The 23,278-nt window shown below is 36.8% G+C and overlaps 1 protein-coding gene across 7 annotated transcripts in view; it reads left to right on the forward strand.

Annotated features, from left to right (window-relative positions):
• Window positions 1-23,278, forward strand: part of RALGPS2 (Ral GEF with PH domain and SH3 binding motif 2) — a 144,452-nt gene that overhangs the window by 108,348 nt on the left and 12,826 nt on the right. For 6 of the 7 annotated variants that reach the window (XM_080603497.1, XM_080603494.1, XM_080603498.1 and 3 more), the window contains 9 exons: window positions 2-139; window positions 1,058-1,148; window positions 3,492-3,559; window positions 4,226-4,361; window positions 4,714-4,865; window positions 13,568-13,622; window positions 17,139-17,216; window positions 18,803-18,908; window positions 19,600-19,692. In XM_080603497.1, the coding sequence (XP_080459623.1) occupies window positions 2-139; window positions 1,058-1,148; window positions 3,492-3,559; window positions 4,226-4,361; window positions 4,714-4,865; window positions 13,568-13,622; window positions 17,139-17,216; window positions 18,803-18,908; window positions 19,600-19,692 (917 nt within the window). The remainder of the gene's footprint in view (window position 1; window positions 140-1,057; window positions 1,149-3,491; window positions 3,560-4,225; window positions 4,362-4,713; window positions 4,866-13,567; window positions 13,623-17,138; window positions 17,217-18,802; window positions 18,909-19,599; window positions 19,693-23,278) is intronic. The other variant, XM_080603500.1, reaches the window with a different exon arrangement.

The following is a 23,278-nucleotide window of genomic DNA, read 5'->3' on the forward strand; positions in this document are numbered from 1 at the left end:
GGTATTTATCTGTCAGACTTGACGTATATTGATTCTGCATACCCATCAACAGGGAGCATTCTGGAAAGTGAGCAAAGAACAAATTTAATGAACAACATCCTCCGAATTATCTCAGATTTACAGCAGTCGTGCGAATATGGTAAGCTAGTGTGCAAATATTTCACTGTTAAAGAGCAACGTTAAAAACTTTAATACTTGTTTTTCATAATACTATGCAAGCAAGGCCCAACCAACTTGTGCCATTATGACTCTCCCATACCTTTGCAGTGCAAAAGTGTTGTAGAAGTTTATTCTGGTATTGTTGGTTGTGATAGAGCATCAGCATGAAGAGAAAAGATCAAGTTCCCTTTTCTTGCATCACAAACATTTATGCAGTACATATTTTTTGAAGAAAAATGTGGAATACATTGCATTTAATAGTAGTTTTGCTAGTACATTGTAAACTTGAATCTGTCTTCCATAACTTTGTGACGATGAATTATAAAAGTAGTAGGGTTGCTTTTAGAATAGTTCTTTTACTGGAGATAATAAAATGTGTACAACTTGTCTTTTGGACATTTATAGTGCTGTTCATAGATCAGATAATGTATTCTTTCTTCAAAGGTGGTCTCCTTCACAGTCCTTCAGTTTCTAGTAAAGTTGTAAGGCTGCATTTGTGATGGCGGAATATGATATTAGCACAGGATTGTGGCTCCGCTGAAAGCTCAGTATAATGAGGATGTGAGCTGTGAAGGAGTTCTCATATGCAGTCCTATAGGTTTGGGACTTCGCTTTCGCCAGGGGTTCTCTGTGGCTTTTCCCTTCAACATACTCTGATAAGCAGAGCATCTCAGAGTGCTCTATTGGGGAAACATACCTGGCTTTACGTATGTGGGGAATATCAGCTCAATGCATGAGAATTTGTATGAAGGACAAAATTCCAAATGCAGTAGGGATTGTAGTTTGTACCTCTGTCTCCCATAAAAAGGCAAGGGATCTGATTCTGTTTAAATAATTTCTGGAAAATAACTTTGCTTAATGAATGGTACAGTGATAATGAATGTCATCTGTTCTCCAGATATTCCTCTGTTGCCTCATGTCCAAAAATATCTAAACTCAGTTCAGTACATAGAAGAACTACAAAAGTTTGTAGAAGATGACAATTACAAGTAAGTATGAAATGCTGTAACTGACTGTAATTAATGACAAAATAACTTCATAACACACTGTCACTTTCAAGATTCTGCTTACAGCAGGCAATTGTGTCTCCAGTGCATCTGTTGAAAGTAGGAGTGTTACAGCAGGGTCCTTTGCTAAGATAAGTTAATTTTCAGCATGCCGTATGGCATGTCGTCTTCCTTTTGTGTATTCGATTGTATTTAATCTGCAGACCTCTCTGAGTGTTCTCCAATGGAGACTCCGTGCATGTGGCTCACATGCAACACTCTTTCAAGGGATTTATCTTACTGACTGAACAGAATGGAGATAGTCTGTCGTTTTTCATCAAAACAAAGTCATCTGTGTGTTCAGTCCCAAGTTCTTACTGAAGGGTTTAACTTTTATAAATCCTCATTTTATATTTCTGTCCTTGGATTAGGTTATGCAGCGTAAAACAAACACTTGATTTTTGACAAGTGAGATGTCGTACGTCTGTCCCTTCCAAAGTATACCACCCCAAGCAGAGAGGCTTTTATTCCTTAATGAAAAGATTATTGCTGTATTAAGTGATTTGGCATCCAGCAAAATGGGAGGATGGAAGTCTCTGGCAAGAGATGAGAATAAGCTCCAGGGAGAGGAAGCAATGTAAAGCAGATCTGTTGCATATGAAGAAAGTTTCTGTTTACTGCTGGCTGATCTGCTTGAGGAGGTTCCCTGCCCGTTCCCATCCTGCAGGCCCAGGACGTTTGTCAGCTTAGTTGTGTAGAATTGGTTGGCTGTGTTCTAATGGCGGGAGGGGTATGTATGCTGGGGGGGGGGGGGGGCAGGTTATCTTTTCTAAAAACAGCAACTTATTAAATGGTAAGCTGTTCATAGCCTTAACTTGGGTTTACTAAAAGGCAGCAAATGGGGACCCGTAATTTATGCCAAAGGATGGTTGACAAGGGCTCAAACACCTGGTTTCCCATCACGTGTTAGTCTTTAAGGTTTGAGTTGTTCTCTGGAGCTCTGCACATTCTTATGCAAGCATCCAGCTTTACTTTCTTTCACTGAAATGTTCTGTAGCCTGATCTTGAATGTATTGCTTATCACAAAGTAAAGCTTTGTGGTCAAGCATTTGAAGGGGGAAAAAAACACCAAGTTTAACTGCAGTGTCTGGTTCCTGTTTTCATGGATCCCCCACTCCACCTTCCTTCTTCCCTAGGCAGGAATCTTGTACTGGTGGGAATGTTATTGCTGAAGGAACTACAGCCTCTTCATCCTATACAACCCAAGCTTGGATAGCAGGGAAATTGAGACAATTACAAGTAGTGCAGAAACAGGACTGCTATTCAGAAAGTCTCCTTTTACACCCGCAGGCTATATATATGTCTCTGAAGTAATTTTTGCTGTGGGAGAAGAGTGTATTTTGAAGAGTCGTTTTTACTATAAGTGACTATTCTTTGTGTTCCAAGGTGTCTGCTAAAAGGCTGAAGTTAGAGAACAATCATTGTGACTTGAGTACGTGTTTTTTCTTGCTGAAGGATTTTATTTAAGAAAATTGAACTTTAAAATTGTAATGAATTGTTGCTAAACTGTCTGGTGATGAGAAGGAGAGGAGCTGTCAGACTTATTCTCCCCAAAATTAAACAGCAGGCTTTCCCAAGCCTGCTAATTTCAAAAGTTCTAGTTCTGCAAATTGTGCAAGTGAGATGTTTGATCGTTCTGGAGTTCTGGACTCTGCCCCCTTTACAGTACTACTGGAAATTGCATTTTAAAGTGCCTGCTATAGAAAAAGCTTGAATTATTGATGCAGTCGAGTTGATAATGTATCTTCCAAAATGCCAAAGAAGAATTTTGGCTTTTATAATAGTAAAGGCAAATGGCTTGTCCCGCTTTATTGGAAAAAAAAAATCAGCATATGAAGTGTAGTGAGTATAAATGCTTTATTCCAGGTGGGGGGCAGTGGCACAGTTCCCTGGTGCAGAAGAGGTTGCAGTGCTTTGTTGTAGTAAAGGTTTTGCTGTTGTCTGTGGACCTTCTTCAGCATGGTATTGCAGTCTTGTCCTGGTCTATATGTGCCAAAGCAATAGGTTAAATTACTACACTGTGCCCTAGCATGTCATTTTCTGAGCGCAGAGTGTTGCTGCAGTAGTGTTTTTCCACGTAACAAAAAAATGTTTGGAAATAATGTGTTAAATATAATGTGCAGGATTTGTATTAAGGTCACAGTGTTTCTTGCAATTACAAAACAAGAAGTTTTCTGTTGTAAACTTAATATACGTTGTGTGTGTTTGTGTGTGCATTTGTCAAAACCTTCTTTTTGCATGTTTCTATTTCCTGACAAAGTAATTTTTAATGCTTCTTTAATGCAGACTTTCATTAAAGATAGAACCAGGGACCAGCACCCCCCACTCTGCTGCATCCAGAGAAGATTTAGTAGGTAAGTGCTTAATAAATGTGAGAAGAATTTAGGTTGCCAAACATATTTTTGAGTTTCAAATGTGGAAAACATTTGCTCAAGGCTAATTAAAGCAGTATGAAGTATAAACGCTGTATATGGGTAATAAAAGTTCTTAAGTTGGCCTGTAAAGACATTTTTCATGAAATTGAGTCAGCTTTGTATGTTCTTGGTGTTTTGTAGCACTAACTTGCTAGTGTCATTTGGGGGTGAAGGGCTATTAAATATTCATTCTTTGTGTCTAGACAAAAAGCCTTCATCTAAGCTTCATGGAAGAATGTGCTTCCAAACGTGTACATTACTTTTGATTTCTGAGAAATTGGTGAAGGTGGGAGTTCCAAATGTGGAGATCAATGGGACTTGTTTAATGCCAATGTAGCTAATGGAACAACCTTTAGGACTTACCAAATGCTTACAGCTGGATGGTATTTGAAATAATTGTTTATTTTTAATCCTGTGGGGGAAAAAACCAAACCTAAAATACATATATTTTTAAATATCACTAAGGGTATATCAATAAATTTATTACAGGGTATCTCTTACAGGTTGAGTTTAGAAAGTTTTTTTTAACTTTTCCAAGGTTTTCTTAGAAGTAACACTGACAGTAATTCCAAGGTTACTTAGGAGTAATGTCTTCTTTGTTCCCAGGCTCTGAAGTCGGAGCATCTCCACAGAGTGGACGGAGAAATGTTGCAGCTGAAGGAGCTTTGCTGCCACCAACACCCCCTTCACCTAGAAACTTGATTCCACATGGACACAGGAAATGTCACAGTCTGGGATACAAGTCAGCGTTTTATTTAACCTGAAAATCGTCAGATTTGTTATAGATTTCCTTTCAAAACAAACGCTTTGCTTTAAAAAAAGAAAAAGTATTGTGGTTTGTACACTGTATTTCACTTAGAGACCACTTCATGGCAAGAGAGCAAACTCAAAACTATAGTGATAGTGTCACAACTGAAGGTAATTGGTCAAAACAGGAAGCCTATGTGGCTCTTATGATAATAAGAATAGCCAGTGGGTTAGCCAAAATAGGCTTTTTCCAAATGACAGAACTATATGTCAGGATGTTAAAAGCAGCAATTTTTAAAATGTATCGAAGATAATGTTGTAACAGTTTTATTCTTATTTTTTCCTAGTTTCATACACAAGATGAATACGGCTGAATTTAAAAGTGCAACGTTTCCCAACGCAGGACCAAGACACCTACTGGATGACAGCGTCATGGAGCCTCATGTCCCATCCAGAGGGCAAGCAGAAAGCTCTACTCTTTCTAGTGGAATTTCAATAGGTAGGAGTTTTAAGCACACCTGTGCAGTAAATGGTCTTTTAATAAAGATTTTAGCATGTTTAGTTGCAACACGCAGAGATTGTATATGCAGTGGTTCTATTCTAAAATACCAATTCTATTCTGGAACAAAATTGAGAAATGTAGGTGCGGAAAGGCAGCTTAAATTGTACAGCTGGAACCACAACCTAACAAATTATAAACAGAACATTTTTTTTTATATCTTCTTTAATGATGCAACCACTGTTACCTCTGTCCTCCTTCATGGGGGTGAAGGGAAGCACAGGACACCTCACCCCCACAATTCAGTCCAATTTGAAAAGGTTTTAACTTACAAAATTGACAGTGAGAACTGTCAGTTGCCATTAGGCTTTACGAGCATAACTGATGAACGCTTTTAAGTTGTCTTGTCAGGAGTAGATAACAATTTAAACTTCAGATACCAAAATGAAGTCTATTTTGACATTTTGAACTAAGTTATTTATCTTCAAATATTTAGGTTATTCTTTTGAGAACTTCTGCTTCCTGAGTTTCTCACAGGCCAGCAGTTGCTCCTTATTCCTGTTGCCCTCAGAGCCTTAAAGGGGAGGGTGCGAAGAGGAAGGCAGGTGCCTCTCAGATCGACCTAACCGCAGCCAGAGTTGAGATATGAAACTTGTGTCACAGTCCCTTTTCTCAAAATGATTTGCCTGATAGAATTCAGTGGTATTCAGTTTTTACACAGTTACAGTAATACAGGTTTTTTTGTAGTGATATACTTTTTTTTGACTTAATTTTAAAAACCCATTTTGCTTTTTAGCCTTCATGGAGAGAAACAAAGTCATGCAATTCAGAATTATGCATTTTTCAGTAGCTGCTGATGAATTTTACCAAGGAGAAAGACGTATTCTGAGCAAACACTAGATTTTTCATTTGAAAAAGTCAAATATCTAGATGCATTTTTTTTTAAATTTATGCTAATAAGGGAGTCAGTGGAACTAACTTAGATCAGAGTAGCTTGAACCTTTTCACATCAGACAGCTTCCACAATTAAATGTGCATTGCCTGCCTATTTTCTATAGATTGTCTGCTCTGGCAAGGCTTGCCATTTCAAAATCATGAAGCGGGAATGGCAGTACTTAAGCATACAGACAGTTTGTATTCTCTGGGATTGCACCATACAAGAGACAGAAGCTCCTCTTGCAGCTCCTATTTTCCAAGTACAGTCTTCTCAGCATTATGCAGGATTTAGGGGAAAATGCAGTGCAGACTTCGGCACGCTGATTGAGATGCAGCATTGCCCTCTTCTTAGTGCAGTTGATTTGTATCCTTCAGTTAGTGCCTTAGTTGTTTTTTTACTGATGTTTCTCTCTAAATAACATACGAAACTTCTTTCCAGTTGACCCATTTTTCAGGCTAAATTGTTCCTTTACCTCCACGAGAGCTTAGCAGGAAGGGTTTTGCCAGAGTTGACAGTTTTTCATGAGATATGATTCTGAACCTACTGCCATTTAGACATTTGGGAGAATACAGGGTTTTCCTAGTTGGTCTCGTCTCTGAATTTCTGACACTTTTTTTTATCTTGCTTGGCTCAGGCATAACTCTGTTGACTTGCTGTAGTCACCCTTACAAGTTGGAACAAAATTGCCCGTTTAGAAGGCTTCTTTAGAAGGCAATCTTTAATTGTTTTTGCCAACATCATCATTGTATTTGCTACTTCTTGATTATGGAAATTTCTGTGATGCAGAAGAGGAATAGCGAAATACGTAGAAAGATTAAGTTCTCGAGTCTTGCTGTATTTATTAATGAAGAATTCTTGGAAATGCAACTTGTCTGGCATTCTGTACTGCTGCTTCAGCAGTATTTAAGGAAGTTGATTGAAGCTGCTAAGTTTCTCCATCAGGTTTGAAGTAGTCTGTTTACTCAGTACTTGGAAATCATACAGTCACTGCAGCAGAGGTGGTTTAATGTGTTCTGCACAGCTTCAAAAGACAGACGAGAAAACTTCTGAATCTGTGTACTGAAAAGAGTGTTATTCCTCTTTCTGCCCATAAATGTGGATTTAAACCCCTTCCTCTAGAAACAGGACAACCTTTTCTTAGATAAAAGCCTATACGAGACTTAAGTTTCTGGATAACTGATTCCTCTTCAAAACATTGACGGCATTTCTGATATGCCAGTAGCTTGAATGTGACCTTAGTGATGACTGTAATATTACTTTAAATCACGTTCTTAAATCACTATTTTGGACCTTTCCAATCCTTGGAGGATCTGATATAGTCTGCCTCTATATCAAGGATCAAAAAAGCAGCAGCGTAACAACAGCTTTTATGGGATAATTATGTGCAGCAGTATACATTTATGTTATCTAAATCATTAGAGCATGCAAGTCTGTGCATCTTTCTCGTCACACCCTGTGTCAGTCATCATTGCTGTTAACAGATAACTGTAGTTCCTTTACAATTCAGTAAAGCAATTTGTAGAGACATTACAAAGATTCTTCAGTGTACTGCTTCTTCAGATACGTAAGGACTTGGTCTAAACAGTTCTTGCTTCTAGAATTTATGCTAGAGTAAGGGAGCCATACATATATCTGATTCTGTTGCCATTTTACTTTGAAATTTGTTATCTGAACAGAAGTGAAAAATCCTTGCACAAGTGCTGTGAGTATCCTAGTTAGAAGGAAGAAACAATCGACCAGACACATACACAATATGAAATGGGAAATGTTCAGTTGAATTCAGAAATGTTAACGAGGGATTTCTTGTCTGAGTTTTGGACTTTCATGATTTAGCTGCATTTGAGCTAGTCATCTGGGGCTTTTTATAATCACAGCGGGAAATAGGATTTTCAAGGATATGATTCATCTCATTCCTAGGTGGGTGGCTAAAAGGTGGTTATATGACCTGTGTCCTTAAGGCACCACTTTTAGGTCTGTGGACTACAGAGAATTTGACAGCTAACACAAAAATATGGACAGATGATGCCACTGAAGAAGCCTTTTGCTTTGTGCATACTCTAGGATATCTGCTTTTAGTAAGCTGGGATAGATGCTTTTACTTTTCGGTGGAAATTTGTTGAGAACCTCTCACTACTTGCTTTCAGTAGGTCTTAAAGCTAAAAAGGTAATTTTGTCTTGTGGCCACTCTATCCACTCTTTTGAAAGAGCAAGCATGCTGTTCTGAGATCTAAGCGTTGCTTTTGGATGGGTTCAAGGAACCACCTGTAAACTTTCAGCAGCAATTCTGTGTGTATTCGCCCACTGTTTCCTTCTCACCTAAAAGTATGATAAATTAAGGTGCTGTTAACTAGATCATGATTCCATTTGGAGATAGCATGAATCTTTCTTTTATTTGTAATTTTTCTTTTAAGAATCTGGTTTTCTAGCGCTACCTCATTTGCTTATACTTTCTCTTGTTTCTTCTCGTGTTCACGTATCCTCCAATATCTATGCAGCAGCACACCCTCATTCATGGTTTTAGGAGTTCTGGATTTCCACTACTTCTTACAATTTGGCATAGCTATATTAATGCATTTCTTTTGCAAAGCTGAATTTGTTTACAATGACTAGTTGTTCAAACAAGTCTGCAGATGTAAAGGAAGCATGTGAAATAACCCTCTCTTCATATGTTGCTTCTGTGTTTTTTCTCCTCTTATGCTACCTAACATACCGGATGCCAAGTAATTTTGCCTGGAAAGCTTTTAAGCATGCAGTTTCACAGGTACATCACTTTAGATATAGAAGTATTACCACAGAAAGAAAAGGCTGAAATTGAGAATTTAATCCTAGGTGCTTAACAATTCAAAGAAAACATACTTGTTTATGTTTTTAGCAGTTTTGGATGCAAATCCACTTTTAACTTTGTGTTTTCTTCCTCAAATCATTTCTTTCTTCCACGTATTTTTTTCTAGTCCACACTGCTGGGGATGAATGCCCTGGAAAACAACTCATGAACATTTGCTTTCGTTTGTGTGTTCCAGTCACTCAGGGATAACTCGATCCCTTATTTGAATGCAATCAGAAAAAAATAATGCTGTAGAGTGAAAGAAAGGCATTTAAAATCAGTGTAAATTAATGTAAGAAAGTGCCTTTATAAGAACAGTATATTTTGCAGACCTAAACTGGCATAAAATGCTTACAAGGCTATCAAAATTTTAATGAATTCCTCTATTAAGTCACCATCTTGAAGTACTTGAATTCTACAAGGGATTATATTTCTCTTTAAATAAATGAAGTATAGGTGTACGTATACAGTGTATGCATTTTCAGGTTTTTGGCAGCCTGTACAGTAGGGAAGAACCCTACACAGCCAATGTTTGTTTGAATCTTTACCCTGTAGTGTACACTGTTCAGGTGTTGAGGACTCTTGAGTCATCAGCAGTCCGCTTGAGAAGATCAAAGTTTGGGTAGAGTTTCAGTTGGAAGAATTTTTTTCGTTGATATTCCATTTAAATGAGTATGTAGATGCCTGACTCTTGCCCTAAATGTGGATACCCCATTTTGCTGTTGTGAACTACTTCTTTATTAGGGATAGGATAAATATCGGAGTTGTATGGTACTTTAGGTGAAAAATGCACATCTAGATGCATGGATTTGAGAAGAGAAAAGGAACATACAGGAGCTTCTGCACCCCCTGTATTCCCCAGTCCTTACTCATTTTTGTACAGGGTACTCGCTCAGGGTGTTTTGTGATTAGTGCAGCTGTAAAAAACCTGTTTCTGCCCCATCCGTATCCATGTGGTTCTGTGTTTGTGCTAGCTTTTCATGATCAAATTTGCTATCAGTGATGATACTAGATGTTTGCGTGTTAATTATCTGGCAGCATATTGAGTTGTTTGCCAGTCTTTACAGCATTATTATTAACTTGCAGTCCCAAGCTGATCTATTGAAACTTTGTTGCATAATATTTACATAATTCTGAACAAGTTAAATATATATGAAGATTTTCATTATGGTAATAGACGTAACAAGGCAGAACACGATTTTTAGGGCAAGGAATCCATCTCCATGTTTGCCAGGCTGTACTGTGCTGCAGCAATTGATGATCAGGCCTACCGAAAAATTTTTTATGTTTTTGCCTTGGAATTTCAAGCTCTGTCAGGTCAGTCCCTGGCTATAGTGACTAGGGCTCTGGAAACACTGTGTGGCTGCAGCCAAAAGAGTGTCAGTTGCAGATTTGAGAGGGGGAAAGAATTTTCAGTCTGAATACTTTTTAAGCTCTTTGGGGTTGGTTTGTTTATATTAACACCTGTTTAACTTTGGGGACTAACTTATGGATAAAGGAAGCCTGTGTTAAACGTTCCATATCCTCAGACTTTCAGCAGGGAGTGAATGCTGTGACTGGGGGTGGAATGGGTATGCCATGGGATAGGCATTCGCTATCGCATAACTGGGAGCCTGGCCTCATACTCTCTGGGTGGTTGGAGCCTAGACATGTGCATATGTGTATCTAGAAATGCAAACAGCAAATTCCCTTCGGTATTCAGCTGCAGTATTGGAGCTCTGTGCAAACAATTCTGAAACTTCTCAGATGATCGTCAACATAGCTAGTGAAAACCCATTTGGGCAATTGCTATTATTCTTAACGTTGGGAAAGGCCTTCCTGTTGTATAGTAGAGAGCAACACACTTCTCTTTTCTTTTTAGGGGATACAAGAAATTTTTCATGTTATTAGCAGTAAACAAAACTAAGATGATAGTGATATGTGTCAAGTGGTTTCTTACATAAAATCAGAACTCATATAGAAGATTACTTAATAGAAAGGATTTGAACTACCTAGGGTTTCTTAAGTTTAACCTGAAGATCTGCTTGAGGTTCTTGGGGGGAAAAAAAAAAAATCGAGTACATACTTGAGAAGAATTTAAGAAGGTGATATATTTTTAAAGTACTGAATGAATGAAATATTTCCAGTTGAGGTGATAGTCAAATAGTGCACTTAATGTTTAAAAAAAAAATCTCTAGGCATCTAATTTTTAATATGTTAAAAACAGTTCCTTTCACCTCTGTTTTGTTTTGGAGTGAAGGATGTAATACTTTTTTTTTTGGAAAGTTTTTTTAGTATATTTTTTGTGCAAAAAGTCTGAGTTTCTTAGAGTCTTAGAATATATCTAATTGGATTTTTTTTATTCAGATGTTAAAGGAGGCGAGTCAAATGCTAAAATTCAACTGTTTCCAAGTTTTTGTTACAGTTCTTGAAAAACTATAGCCATTGATGTAGCTGGGATGGCTAGTCTCCTTTTTTCTAAATTAACATTACTTTTACAAAGTGTAATTAGCAATTTTTTTATAGAATAAAGTTTATAAATGGAACCTTTTGGTTATGAATCCCCCAAACTCATTTAACTTCTGTAACTGTACTCTGTGTGTCACAAGGATTATCACTTTCTGGAAGATGACATTTCAGCTCTTTGGCACTAGTATGTTTTGCATTTTTTAAAAAAACTGCACAAGCTTTTAAATCTTTTCGTTGGAATACTTAGTACAGTGTTTGATGTATAACTTTCTTAGCGAAGCTAATATAGTTACCATCAAAATGTCATTTCAGATAGAATTTTAATGCCTCTTTTTTAAATATTTATATTTATATGTATATATATATACACACACACTTCATAATACAGAATTTGTAGTGGTCTCTTGAAGTAAGAATACTTACTCAACTGTAGGAACTGTGGCTTTTAGATACGTTGTCCTTGCAGCTACTGGACAATACAGTATAAGCTGCCTGTTGTTCCTGGAAGCTTTTTTAAGCTGTTTGCATTCAGTCAGCTCCTTTACAACCCACCTACTGAACAAGAGGCAGTGCAGAATGCAGGTACAAATCTAGAGGATTTGGGCTAGTTTGATATTCCGCACAGCGGATACATGATCAGGAAGAGTGAAATGTTCATGAATGTAGTAAAGAAGCAGTCACAGAAGTGTAAGTCAACTGTTCTTTTGTTTAGCAACAGGCTGTCTGCTGCTGTAACCTTTCAAGTGGTTGAATTCTTAAGGGATCAATGATCTGAGCATGTAGGTACTAAAATATTAAAGATACTTCTAAAAAAATTTTTAGTCACCTGTTGAGTTTTATACTCCTCCTTTTAGACCTTCGTGCCTGGCTTAGGAGACAGTAACACCACCAGAACCATCACTTTTATGTCTCTTGGCTTCTTCCACTATAAAAGTACCTTTTACCATAATGTTAGTGTGAACCAGGTTAAGATGTTCCTTTAGGGGCAAAATCAGGGAGGGAAAAACTATCTGGTATTCTACAGAAAGCTGTACTAGGCCATCTTAAGATGGTGTAGAGCTAATGTTTGGAAAACAGGCTCCTAAGTTTAATTTGTTGGTTGATAAAGGTATGTACATTCTCTTAAATTTTGCATGGAGAGAACTTCAGCCCATGCTGAGTTTTTCATAGCTCCTAAATGGATTACCCCTGCTGTGTGTGAATTTTTAATAGTTCTATTGTATTTCTGTGTTTACTCACCAGATATCCATACTTAACTTCGTACAGCTTATCTTTGCTCTTCTGGGCACCACTGCCCTGCTGATTTTTCTGTGTGAAATTACAGGGAACTTGTTCCCCTTATCAGCCTTTGTTTCCCTGTGTGAACCCCGATGTAAGGTGCATTGATTCAGATTGTCTTGGGTTTTTTGGTTGCTTGGATGTTTCTTCTAATGTTTGTCTGAAAGCAATTCTAACTATTATTTTTATAAATGGATATTCAGGAGGGAGAGTAAACAAGTTGTCAAATTAGAGTGCCCAAACAACTGACCCTTCAGCAATAAATTCCCCAAACTACCTGAAAGAGTGACAAATATTTTCTCAGTATAGGTAGAAGTAGTTATGAGTACTGTAGAGCTCATTTAATTGTTTTATAATTACCAGCATAGTATGTATACATGCACCTAAAATTGCGCCTGTTAAAACCAAGAATTTGAAAGTTAGAAGTACCTGAAAGAAAGCAGATATATTTGTCAGACACTTCGAAATTTCTGAAAAGCTGATCACAGATTTGTATACATATTTACTGATTTTTTTTTTTTAAAGACAATTACAGGTAATACTGCCTTGTGTCAGTACATAAGTACTAATTTTCAGGCTGGCAGGATTTACTATAACTGTAAAATCAGAATGTTACTGAGCTGCTAAGAGTATAGATGCATCAGATACTTGGATATTGTATTTTTCCTCTCTTTAGTGTTTAAAATGCTTGCAGTAATATTGAATTAATTCGTGAAGTACAGCAGGAAAGAAGACTGATATCTAAGTAGGAAATAGCTTTAGAAAGTTGTTTCAGGCTTCTCAGATCAGCAAAGCCTTCCAACGTATTGGAGATTCTGCGATGACTTTTCACGATTGTGAAGTTGCACCTCTTTGTTGTGACCATATATGATACCATAAGGAGTTGTTTCGATAAGTTACCTTTCTTTTTAAATGCATATTCTGTTCATGAGACAAAATAGCATTTAGGATCATCTTTGAATTTTAAAAATGTGTTTCCATTTATTAAGGCTCCTTTTTTCAACTTCTTAATCTTCACCCAGTTCCAGCTGATTCTAATCCCTACCTCAAATTAATGTGAAATTCTTGAAGTAAACACTAAAGCATTTTCACTGTAGTATTTTGGTGAAGTATCTGTTACATCTTTAATGTTAAATATTCTGAGAAAGAGCAATAATTGAAATAGTTGGGATGTAGATGATGAAATAGTTATCATTCATTCTTATCTTTGTCAAGGTAGCAGTGATGGTTCTGAGCTCAGTGAAGAGACGTCCTGGCCAGCATTTGAAAGGTAAGAAAAACTACCTCAGAAACTGCACTTCTCTATTAAGAAGTTACTGCTCACGATTTCTCACTCAGTCCTGAAAATGATGCTTTATTTTAGTGATCTATAGATCTTCCAGTTGAAAGAATTTGAGAGACAGTTTTAAGCCAGAGGATCATTAAACCCCAACTGATTTTTCTGTTTATATATATTTGCATATCCTGCTATTCATGTAACCTGACAATTTTCACTTTTCCTGAGATTTCATCCATTCTTGTTCCCCTTGTTCTTATCATAGACATTTTCACCTGTTTTTTTCTTCCATTTATTTCCCTTCAGTTCATTGTTACGTGCCTCTCTGTTACATGGGAAAGTACATTAACAACTCTTGCTAATGTGTTTTGTGGTTCAGAATAAATATCCTGCCCTTATCCAAATACCTGCAAATACTCAGGCTACATTGCCCACTTCAATCCTTTCTCATAGTGAATTTGAGAATGTGGAAAAAGACTAACACCTATAGTTCATAGTAAAAGGTGGAAGTTTCGTCTTCCCACAGCTCAGTGAGATGTGCCATAAAGTGCATAGTTTTGCTTCTACACCTTGATTTCAGGTAATCTATCAGCTTCAGAATTGCCATGGATGACTTCTACCATGCTATGAAGACATGCTTGTTAGAAATTTTTGTTGAAGAACTGTATAGTCAGGAATTGTCACAAATCTTATTCTACTTGAATTTATTGAAGCAGTTCAAGTTTTGTGTTACTCTTTGGATGAAAACATTGGAAGTATCTCAGTGCCAAAGGTGAACTCTTTGATATCTCATGCTATAAATGTTTGTACACAAGGAAATGCCCTTAAGATTTCTGTATGTAAGAAATAACATTCCATATGAGCACAGAAAGAAAGTTCATTCAGAAAGGAAATCTATAAATCTGGTGCTCTCCGACGTAATGTGCAATATTCCAAAAATTTTCTTCTTGCTTTTCCTTTCCTGTTGCATTATGGAACTCACCAAGTTGAAGGTATCTCACAAAGTCAAAAAGTTGTATGGGAATGCCTTAGACAAGGTGGTGAACTCAGTGCTTTTTATGTCTCAAGTAACAAAATGCATTTAAATTTTAGTAAGCCTCAGGCTTTAGTTCATGTTTCAAGAGAACAGCAACATTCTCCAGGATTATTTCTGTGGAACCCTGAGGTAAAGCAGAGGTCTTTCATCCGTTTTTTAGTGAGAACTGTCTAGCCCAAGCTCCCCCTAATTAAAAGGTGTTCTCCATTCAACCACAAATATGTCAGAAGATTTTTCCTCCATATTCCACATGACTTCAGTATTTTCTTCTCTTCTGAGAGAGCACTTTGGTAACACCGTTTGAAGTTGCATGCTTTGGAGAACAAGTTCTCTCTGCTTACAGAGAAGGGGATTGGTTTCTTTACAGATGTTCAAAACGTGAAAGTGCTAGAGATATGTAACACTCATGTCTATTCTTTCTTTTGTACGTTGACAAACCATGTTTTGGAATTTAGCGCAAATGTTAAGATTTAAGGTAACTAGGAAGAGTGTATCTCTAGCTTTGATCGGTACAGTTTCCATTCTTATACAAGAGTCACTAAGTGAGGAAGAAGCATTACTTGTCTGGAATCAACAGGTACTGGCAAAATTGGGATGTATCCAGTGTTCTTAGTGACTGTTTCCTATGCCATTGAATATTCCCCAGTGGTTTGGGAAAAGGATCTTAGGGTTGGAGAGCTCAAATTGCCATAATATGCTGAACAGAAAGAAATGAGATACACATTTCCCAGGTGACAAAAGAGAGTGTACACAATAACAACTATCCTTCATTTCCCTGGCCCTCCTATTATTTTTAACTAGGAAATGCAGAAGGATGAGAACTGGAACTACTGATTGTTGGTTTGGGTGGTTTTCTGGTTTGTTTTAAGGGTTAACTTGGTTTGAAACTTGAGAAAGAGGTTTCAGCATTTGGGGTATCTCTCCTTAAGCTAATCAAAATTACTCAAAGGACTTCAATTCCAAGTCCTGACAGTTATCATGTTAAGGCTACTATATTAAGTGACACTTCAGTCTCATTGGTTATCACCCCAAGTGTCTCTGAATAGATTTACCTGAAATAGATCAAATCCAAGAGTGATAGCCTCCTTGTTACACAAAAACAAACAAAAAAAAAGTGTAAAGGTAAGAAGAAAACTTATTTTGTTTGCATGCAAAATATAGGTACGCAGAAATACACAACTCATGTTACAGCTTTTCTTTCCTTTATCTTAGTGACAATTTTTGTCCAAATCTTGAATGTATTTTAAAAAACAAAAACTATTTTACAAACATATTGGTTATGTTGCAAAACAAATGATGGCATATTCTAGAATAGATTAGTAGGTGGTGTAATACATTAGCTGCATGTTGATAATTCTTCTTGCAGCAAAGGAAATAATTTGAGTTGTTTAAAAACCAGCAACAACAAAACACACACAAAAAAAAAAACACCACCACATCTTTTTTTTTTGTTTTACTGCTACTGACCTTGATTGTGTCCCATCTGTAAGATTGTTACTTTCTAGGGTTTTGTTTGCTTGCTGTATGCTATTCTGAATTCAGATTGGAAAATGAGTGTTTTGGGTTTAGGGTTCCCATTCTTGAAAATACTGCCCTGCCCATATGAAAGCAGCTTTTCAGCTGATTCAAAGCACCTCTGACAGGTGGCGGATTATTAGATTTTATAGTATGCAAGATACTTTGCTTGTAAACGTGTCACTCTTGTTCTTTAACCACCTGCTTTCTGCAGAATTGGAGTCTTTCAGTATAATACAACCAACTAGCAAAACGGATGAAAATAGGAGGTGTGGGACAAAGTGCACATTTCTATTGACTTAAATGGAATTCAGTCAACTGAGGATCTGGTTCAGAAAAATAATATTCAGTAAAGCAAAGCAGTATTCTAAAGGCAGGTCTAGAACACAAATCCTGGGTAAGGATGACAGTATGGATCAGGTTAAGGGCATATATGTGAAGTTAAAGTTTGTCTGAATTAGGAAGTTGAAATGTTGATTAATTTGCCTCAATGTTTCTTAAAACAACCGTATTTTACAGTCAATACCAAGATATTTTGGTAGAGCTTTTAATTCCCTTCGACCCAACAGCTTGTGTGTACATATTCATAGAATTTGAAATCTGTTTTTATAGTACATCTAAAGTCAAAAACTAAATACATCAACATTTTATTATTATGCCTTTTTTTATATAGTTTTATTTTCTAAGAACTAAATGGAGACTTTTCTCTCAAAACCTACTATTCTTCAGTAGCAATAAAACTTTAGTATTACGAGTTTTGACAAAGTGAACACCTGATCAAATAAAAAACCACGTGGTATCTACCTTTGCATGCATTTTTGTAAATTATCTTCTGTTTTTTATATGGAAGAATTAGCTTTGTGATACACACACAAAAAATATACTATGTTTTAGCAGTCATGCTGTTTGTATAAATAAAAGTATATGTAATACGTACAATTTATAATGGAATCCAACAGGAACAGGTTGTACCATTCTCTCGGTCCGGGGACAAGAGTGTCACGAAATGGCTATCGAGGCCACATGAAGGCCAGCAGGTACAATCCCCACTGCACACAGAGGTGTCCAACTTTCCCTCTGGTGTTGGTGATTTGGTTTGGTTTAATAATTAAGTGGGTGTTTTCTGATGTTATCTTTAACTTACGTGTCCAAATAAAGGTAGAGACCTTTTTCTTCAGACTTAAAGCTTTCCTGTTCTATAACTTAATCTGTAACACTCTAAGGGCTTCTGTTCACTCTGGTCTGCAAATCCGAATTCTGAACCATTGGATCTCTATATCAAGGCTTAAAGATGTTTTACCATAGGTAGCTTTTTAACTATGTGCCACCGAGTAGTAGTGGTGGTAGTTCTCCCGCAGACAACAAAGCTGTTTCTTGCGCTGAATGGAGAGCATTCAAAATGTTTTATTTGCTACCAGTTCTTTATCATATTCCCCCCCCCCCCAAAAAAAAGAAAAGAGATGGTTAAATTGAGTAATGCATTAAATTTGGCCCCAATTCTATACTATACATAGCAGTCTTTGAAAGCTGATACAGTAATATAACTGATTCTCCTGAGTAATTAAACTAAATGTTGTCTGCAGCTGTGTGGCACTGTAATTGGGAAAGAAATAGCATTTAACTATGGATTTTTTTCATGTTAAGCAACCATTGTCTTACTGAGTTAAACTCATGTTCCCATTAACGTTCAAAACTGTCTCCATATCCTCATCCTCACTAGATGCTGCAATGAAAATGTTTGCTAGATTTCCAATTTACTTGGTTTATAACTTATTGTGCTTTACTTCTGTTGTGCTTTGCAATAAGCACAAGTGTAGGATGGATAAAGCAGCAAATCCTGGGTTCAAAACAGGTTTGGGGCACTGTTTGACGACTTGGTTCTTCTAGGTAGCGGCTGGGTTCAGCAACTTAGTTGTATGCTCCAACTTACATTTATGGCAATGATTTCTGTTGTATAGAAAATGTTTTGTAAGCCAGTCAGCTCCATAATTTGAATAAAACTGTTTTCTTTTTAGTGCTGTACCTGGCATGTATTTTTGCCCTTTGCTTTTATATCCTACATGTGGTAGATGATAAGGAGCGTACCAGATGCATTAAAACACCCTAAAGCTGTGGTTCGGGTTTCTGCTCTTTATTACTGCTCCTGCCCACTGTTCTTGCTTTCAGAGATTTTTAAAGAGTGTGCATGTTTGAGCTTTTGCTTTGTTTTTGATGTGCTAATGATTCCAGTGTTTCTAATGACAACAGCAAAAAAATTCTCAATCTTTCTTGCAAGAGCTGAGGAGATGTTTTAACGCACACAGCAACAGTATCAATGTATTCCAAATGTTTGCCAGTTAAAATTAATTGTTCTTGAATTTCAGTTGTCTTGTTTTAATTTTTTATTTTTTTAAATCAAGGATTACCTGCTTGGCTAATTTTTCTGATCACTTTCACTTGTGAGTGTAAATTCTACTGCAGCAATTCCTTGTAATGGCCAAACTCTTTTTCCACAATGAAGTCCAATAAATGAAATGGCATTTATAGATTAAAATACAGATGTTTGCAGTAGTTTGAGGTAATGATTGGATAACTACTTTAAGAAAAATAGTTTTTTACACAATTTTTCACATGCTCCTTTCAGCTCTCTAGAATCTGAAGATTTGGCTGTTCATTTGTATCCAGGAGCAGTTACTATTCAAGGTGTTCTCAGGAGGAAGACTTTGTTGAAAGAAGGCAAAAAACCAACAGTAAGATTTAAAAAAAAAAAAATCATTAATTTTCTCACCTTTCTTGTAAGTACAATAAAACGGCAATAATGCATCTAATTTATGTGTCTGAGATTTCGTTTGCCTTGCTAATTAAGGTTTAGGATCACTGCTAGAGTTTGAGTTCATCTGTTTGGTCATTTTATTTGGTTTATAAGACTATGCCCATGATCTAGGGAGTGGAAGAGAAGTGTAATGCTACATAGAATTTCATACAAGTACTGATTACTTTTTATCTTCCTGAATGGTAGGTGGATCCTTACAACTTATCAATAGGTAATAACCCCTAACATTTGCACTGTAAGTGTTTGATTTAATTAATTGTAAATAGGTATTCATGACAATGGGGTATACTTTATGACTGCGCATAAAATGAAAAAGAAAAGAGACAAACATTCTAGCTCAATGAAGTTTTTAATAAGGGTTGACGAAAGTATAGAGTAAAATAGTTTTTCTTTGATCAGTGAGGAAAGGCACATTCTTTTTGCTGTCTAGATTTCTTCTAATGCATCGTGGACTTATATGAGTAACGAAGAACAGCAGCTTTGGAAATAGGGCTGCTGGTTTTGCTGGACTGTTAGTGCTGTCTTGTCCTTGCAGGATGATGCCTGCTATTTTACATCTTAGTAATATGGAACATTTCATTTATACTTTTTCTCCGCTTTCGCTCTAGGTAGCATCTTGGACAAAATACTGGGTAGCACTGTGTGGAACCCAACTCTTTTACTATGCTGCAAAATCTCTGAAGGCTACCGAAAGAAAACACGTATGTAAAACAGGCATATTCCGGTATCGTTTAACAAAATTAGAATGTGATTTCCCGATGTAAATACTGGGAGTATTTCTAGGATTTGCGTGATTTCTAGCTCGTACTATCCCGTCTTCCAGTCACACTCAGCTCATACGGATATGCCCTAATGGACTATCACGTATGTTTAGATGCTACACCAGGAACATCTGCTTTGCATATGCCATGGGTTTCTTTGGATTTGTTGGTGTGTAAGGATGGAAGCTATGTCATTGGGTCTGTCTGCTTTTCTAAGTTAGAAGTCATATCTTCTGATGATTTCTGAGTCTTACAGCAGTTTGCTACTTGAAATCCAAGCAATCACTGTTGTGGAAAGACTGAGAAATCTCTACATATAATGTTAAAAGTACTGATTATGTATATGTGGCAAAATTAGACCCTCTTTTTTTGTCTAATCTCATTAACTAAAACTGATATCAGAGCACTTTATATGTTACATAAAGACCTAGCATATCATATGATGCTGGCTTTCTTTTCATCCATTGCAACTTAATTTGAAAGAATCTAGGAATACTTTGCTTATATGGGAAAGTAATAAAAGGAATTTCTGTAGATGTTCCAGGGATGTCATGGTGTGCATAGTTCACTTCTGTTTTCACTGGTTAATTATATTGGAAGAGGATGTGCCAGAGATCCAGTTAAGAAACTGGATAAAATTTAAGATTCTTGAGTTTTTTTCCAAGTTCATTCGCTACTTGGAACCATTACTTATAGCTGCCTTGGCCAGTGTTTGGGTTTAATTTATGACAACTGTCACTAAAGAACATTTGCTTTGCATAAAGCTTATGTAATTTTAGAAACTGAGATGTGCTCTAGAATCCTAGAAAGGGGACTGTCTTTTTTCTTTCTGGTACAAAATAGTGGTTTTTGATCCTAACATTTTTATGTTCAGAGGGTAGAGATTTGAAGCATAGCATTTCTGACTTGTAGACTTCTGAATATTTGAATTCTTGTTCTATTTGGAAAGTTTGTCTAGTGTTGTCTTAATCTACAAAGCAATTGAGTGTTTTCTGCTTTTATTGAAAGCAACTAATTAGGAAACAGTACTCTAATATTCCAAGTAGTTTAATAATAGCTAATTGTTTGTAGAAAGATCTGCATAGTTTCTTTAGTATTATTCCTCTGCCTCACCCCTAATGGCTATAATTGCTTAGGTGAAAGCTAAACTGATCCCACCTAATTTGTCCTGCCAGTTTTGAATGACAGTACTGGTCTGGCCAAAAGCCTGTTAGCTGAACGTCATATCTCCATGGTGTCTTGAGAAAAGTGTTCGTGTATGAATGCATTTACCTCTGGCATCAGTGAAAAACGTGTGGAAGGACTCCATCCCTTTAAAGCAAAGGTAGTTGGCAAGACCAGACTTGTAAACTGTTATGAGTAGAAGTGTGAATTACTAAAGCAAATGAGAAAGAAAGAAGAGAAAACCTGTGCTGGCATTATGTCACTAACAATTGCTTGTTTTTCTGGAAACACTGAGAAATGGAAAAGAATTTCTTGTAATGTCAGACTTTGTGCTCCTGTTAATGATGTGATGCCTTTTAGGCTTTATGCCAAAATTGCATTTGGTTTTCTTTTAAGAATAGAGTATGCATTTTGTAAGCCTTTCTTGTCCACCATCTGTCAAAGTACAGAATGATGGAAGGCTTTGCCATACTTGCACCTATTCAATCAGAAGGTTTTTCAAGATTGTGTATAAATATTTTAAAACAATCTAAATGACATACAGGTGTAGGGAACTTGGAGAAATTGCACAGCTAGTAATTGTGTTGTTTGAAAAGAAAATATTAAATTTTTGTTATCCATCTTCTTATCCATTTTATTCAGAGTAACAATTTTGATCATGCAGATGAACTTGCCCTTTTTTTTTTTTTTAGGAAAAGTAAATTAACTAAAAAGGTAACATGCTTAGAAAAAAATGAAGTTTGGTATCTGATCATCTTAAGTCTCTATTGCTTGAAGTGTTTACTTTTGTATTAAATATAGTCATATCCACTTAGAATACTCTTTCAGAAATTTTCTGAACCTATTGAACTGGCTTTTATTAAACCCCAAATCACTGATTTGTTGAGATCATAGAATGGTTTGGGTTGGAAGGGACCTCAGAGATCATCCAATTCCAATGCCCCTGCCATAGACAGGGACGCCACTGCTCAGGGCCTCATCCAGCCTGGCCGTTAACAACTCCAGGGATGGGGCATCCACAGCAGACAGCCTGTTCCAGTGCCTCACTACCCTTACAGTGAAGAATTTCCTCCTGAACTCACATCAGCATGTGTGCACTATGCAAATACAATTGTATTCCTGAGAGGTTAGCTCTGCAAAATAAAAAGAGTTTTGAGGCTAGATCTAGGCTGTCTTGCTACTGTCCAGATTAAATGCATAAAAGGGGTAACGCTGTCTACTTCAAAGTGTTTTTTTCCAACATTGATACATTTTGGATACACCTTGCTAAAATATTCCAGGTATCTACTGTTGCCATGTTAAGATCTTTCTTTTGTAACTTCCTTGCTCAAGTTCTCTGTGATGTGGAAGGGAATGCTAGAAACAAACAAACAAAAGTCTGCTAAATAAAGGTTCTTGGCTGGAACTCCCATGCTAACCATGTCTTGATTACAGGCATACTTTTGACTGTTCTGCTCCTATTGCTTCAGGCAGCTGAGACCGAGGACTTGGAATGCACTGACACTGAAAGCTCTTCCAAGCTTATAGTAGCCAACCTCTTTGGAAAATTACCTCATAAAAATCTGAGTGTAATCCAGCAAGAAGGGCAAGAAATCCCCTCCCTTTTAAACACATACAGGCCAGTTCTTCTTGTACCTACAGTCAAAGACAAAGGAGTATACCAGTGTAGTATTTACTGTAGATGTGAATCTACTCCAAAGAATGCAGTAGATACCTGGAGGTGACAAATTTTCTTGTGTTGCATCAAAGTCTAATAGATATAATGATCTTTGTATTTTAAATAAGTAACAGGTTTCAATTATTACTACAGTAGTAGTTGTCTATAATGAGCATGTTGGAGTCCAGAGATGAGGTTCAGAGGAATGTTTGTAAGATGCTTAAGGTTTTATCTAGTTTGCCTAAATGGTACCCACAAACAAGCATCCATGATAAAACTAGTACTTGCATATGTTTAGAAAACGACAATAGTAAAAATAGTCAACTTATTATTAAAAAAGCATTCTCCTGGAAAAATGTGAATACATCCGTAAGAAAACTGTTGTAGAGACTGGGATGAAAATATCTTGCCAATTTCTGTGACAACACAGTATGCATGAGAGATTTTTCCATGTCTGTAGGTATTTGGAAAAGCAACAGTGACTTTCTGAGCCTTCACTCTCAAGAATGAAGCCTTGTTCATTCCAAGCCTTCCCTTGCATGCGGTATTCAGAATTAGACCCATTTATCGACATTCTAGAAAACTTAGTAGTTGTTGCTCAGACACTTTCACAGAAAAACCATGATAAAGAATACTGCTGTTCTAGGAAATGTGGTCAGCCACTGAGAGAATGATTTGACTATTAGCTGTAATATCCCAACAGGA

The sequence above is a fragment of the Anser brachyrhynchus genome (genome assembly GCF_964034855.1).
Source record: "Anser brachyrhynchus genome assembly, chromosome: 8".
In the NCBI taxonomy this organism is placed as follows: Eukaryota; Metazoa; Chordata; class Aves; order Anseriformes; family Anatidae; genus Anser; species Anser brachyrhynchus.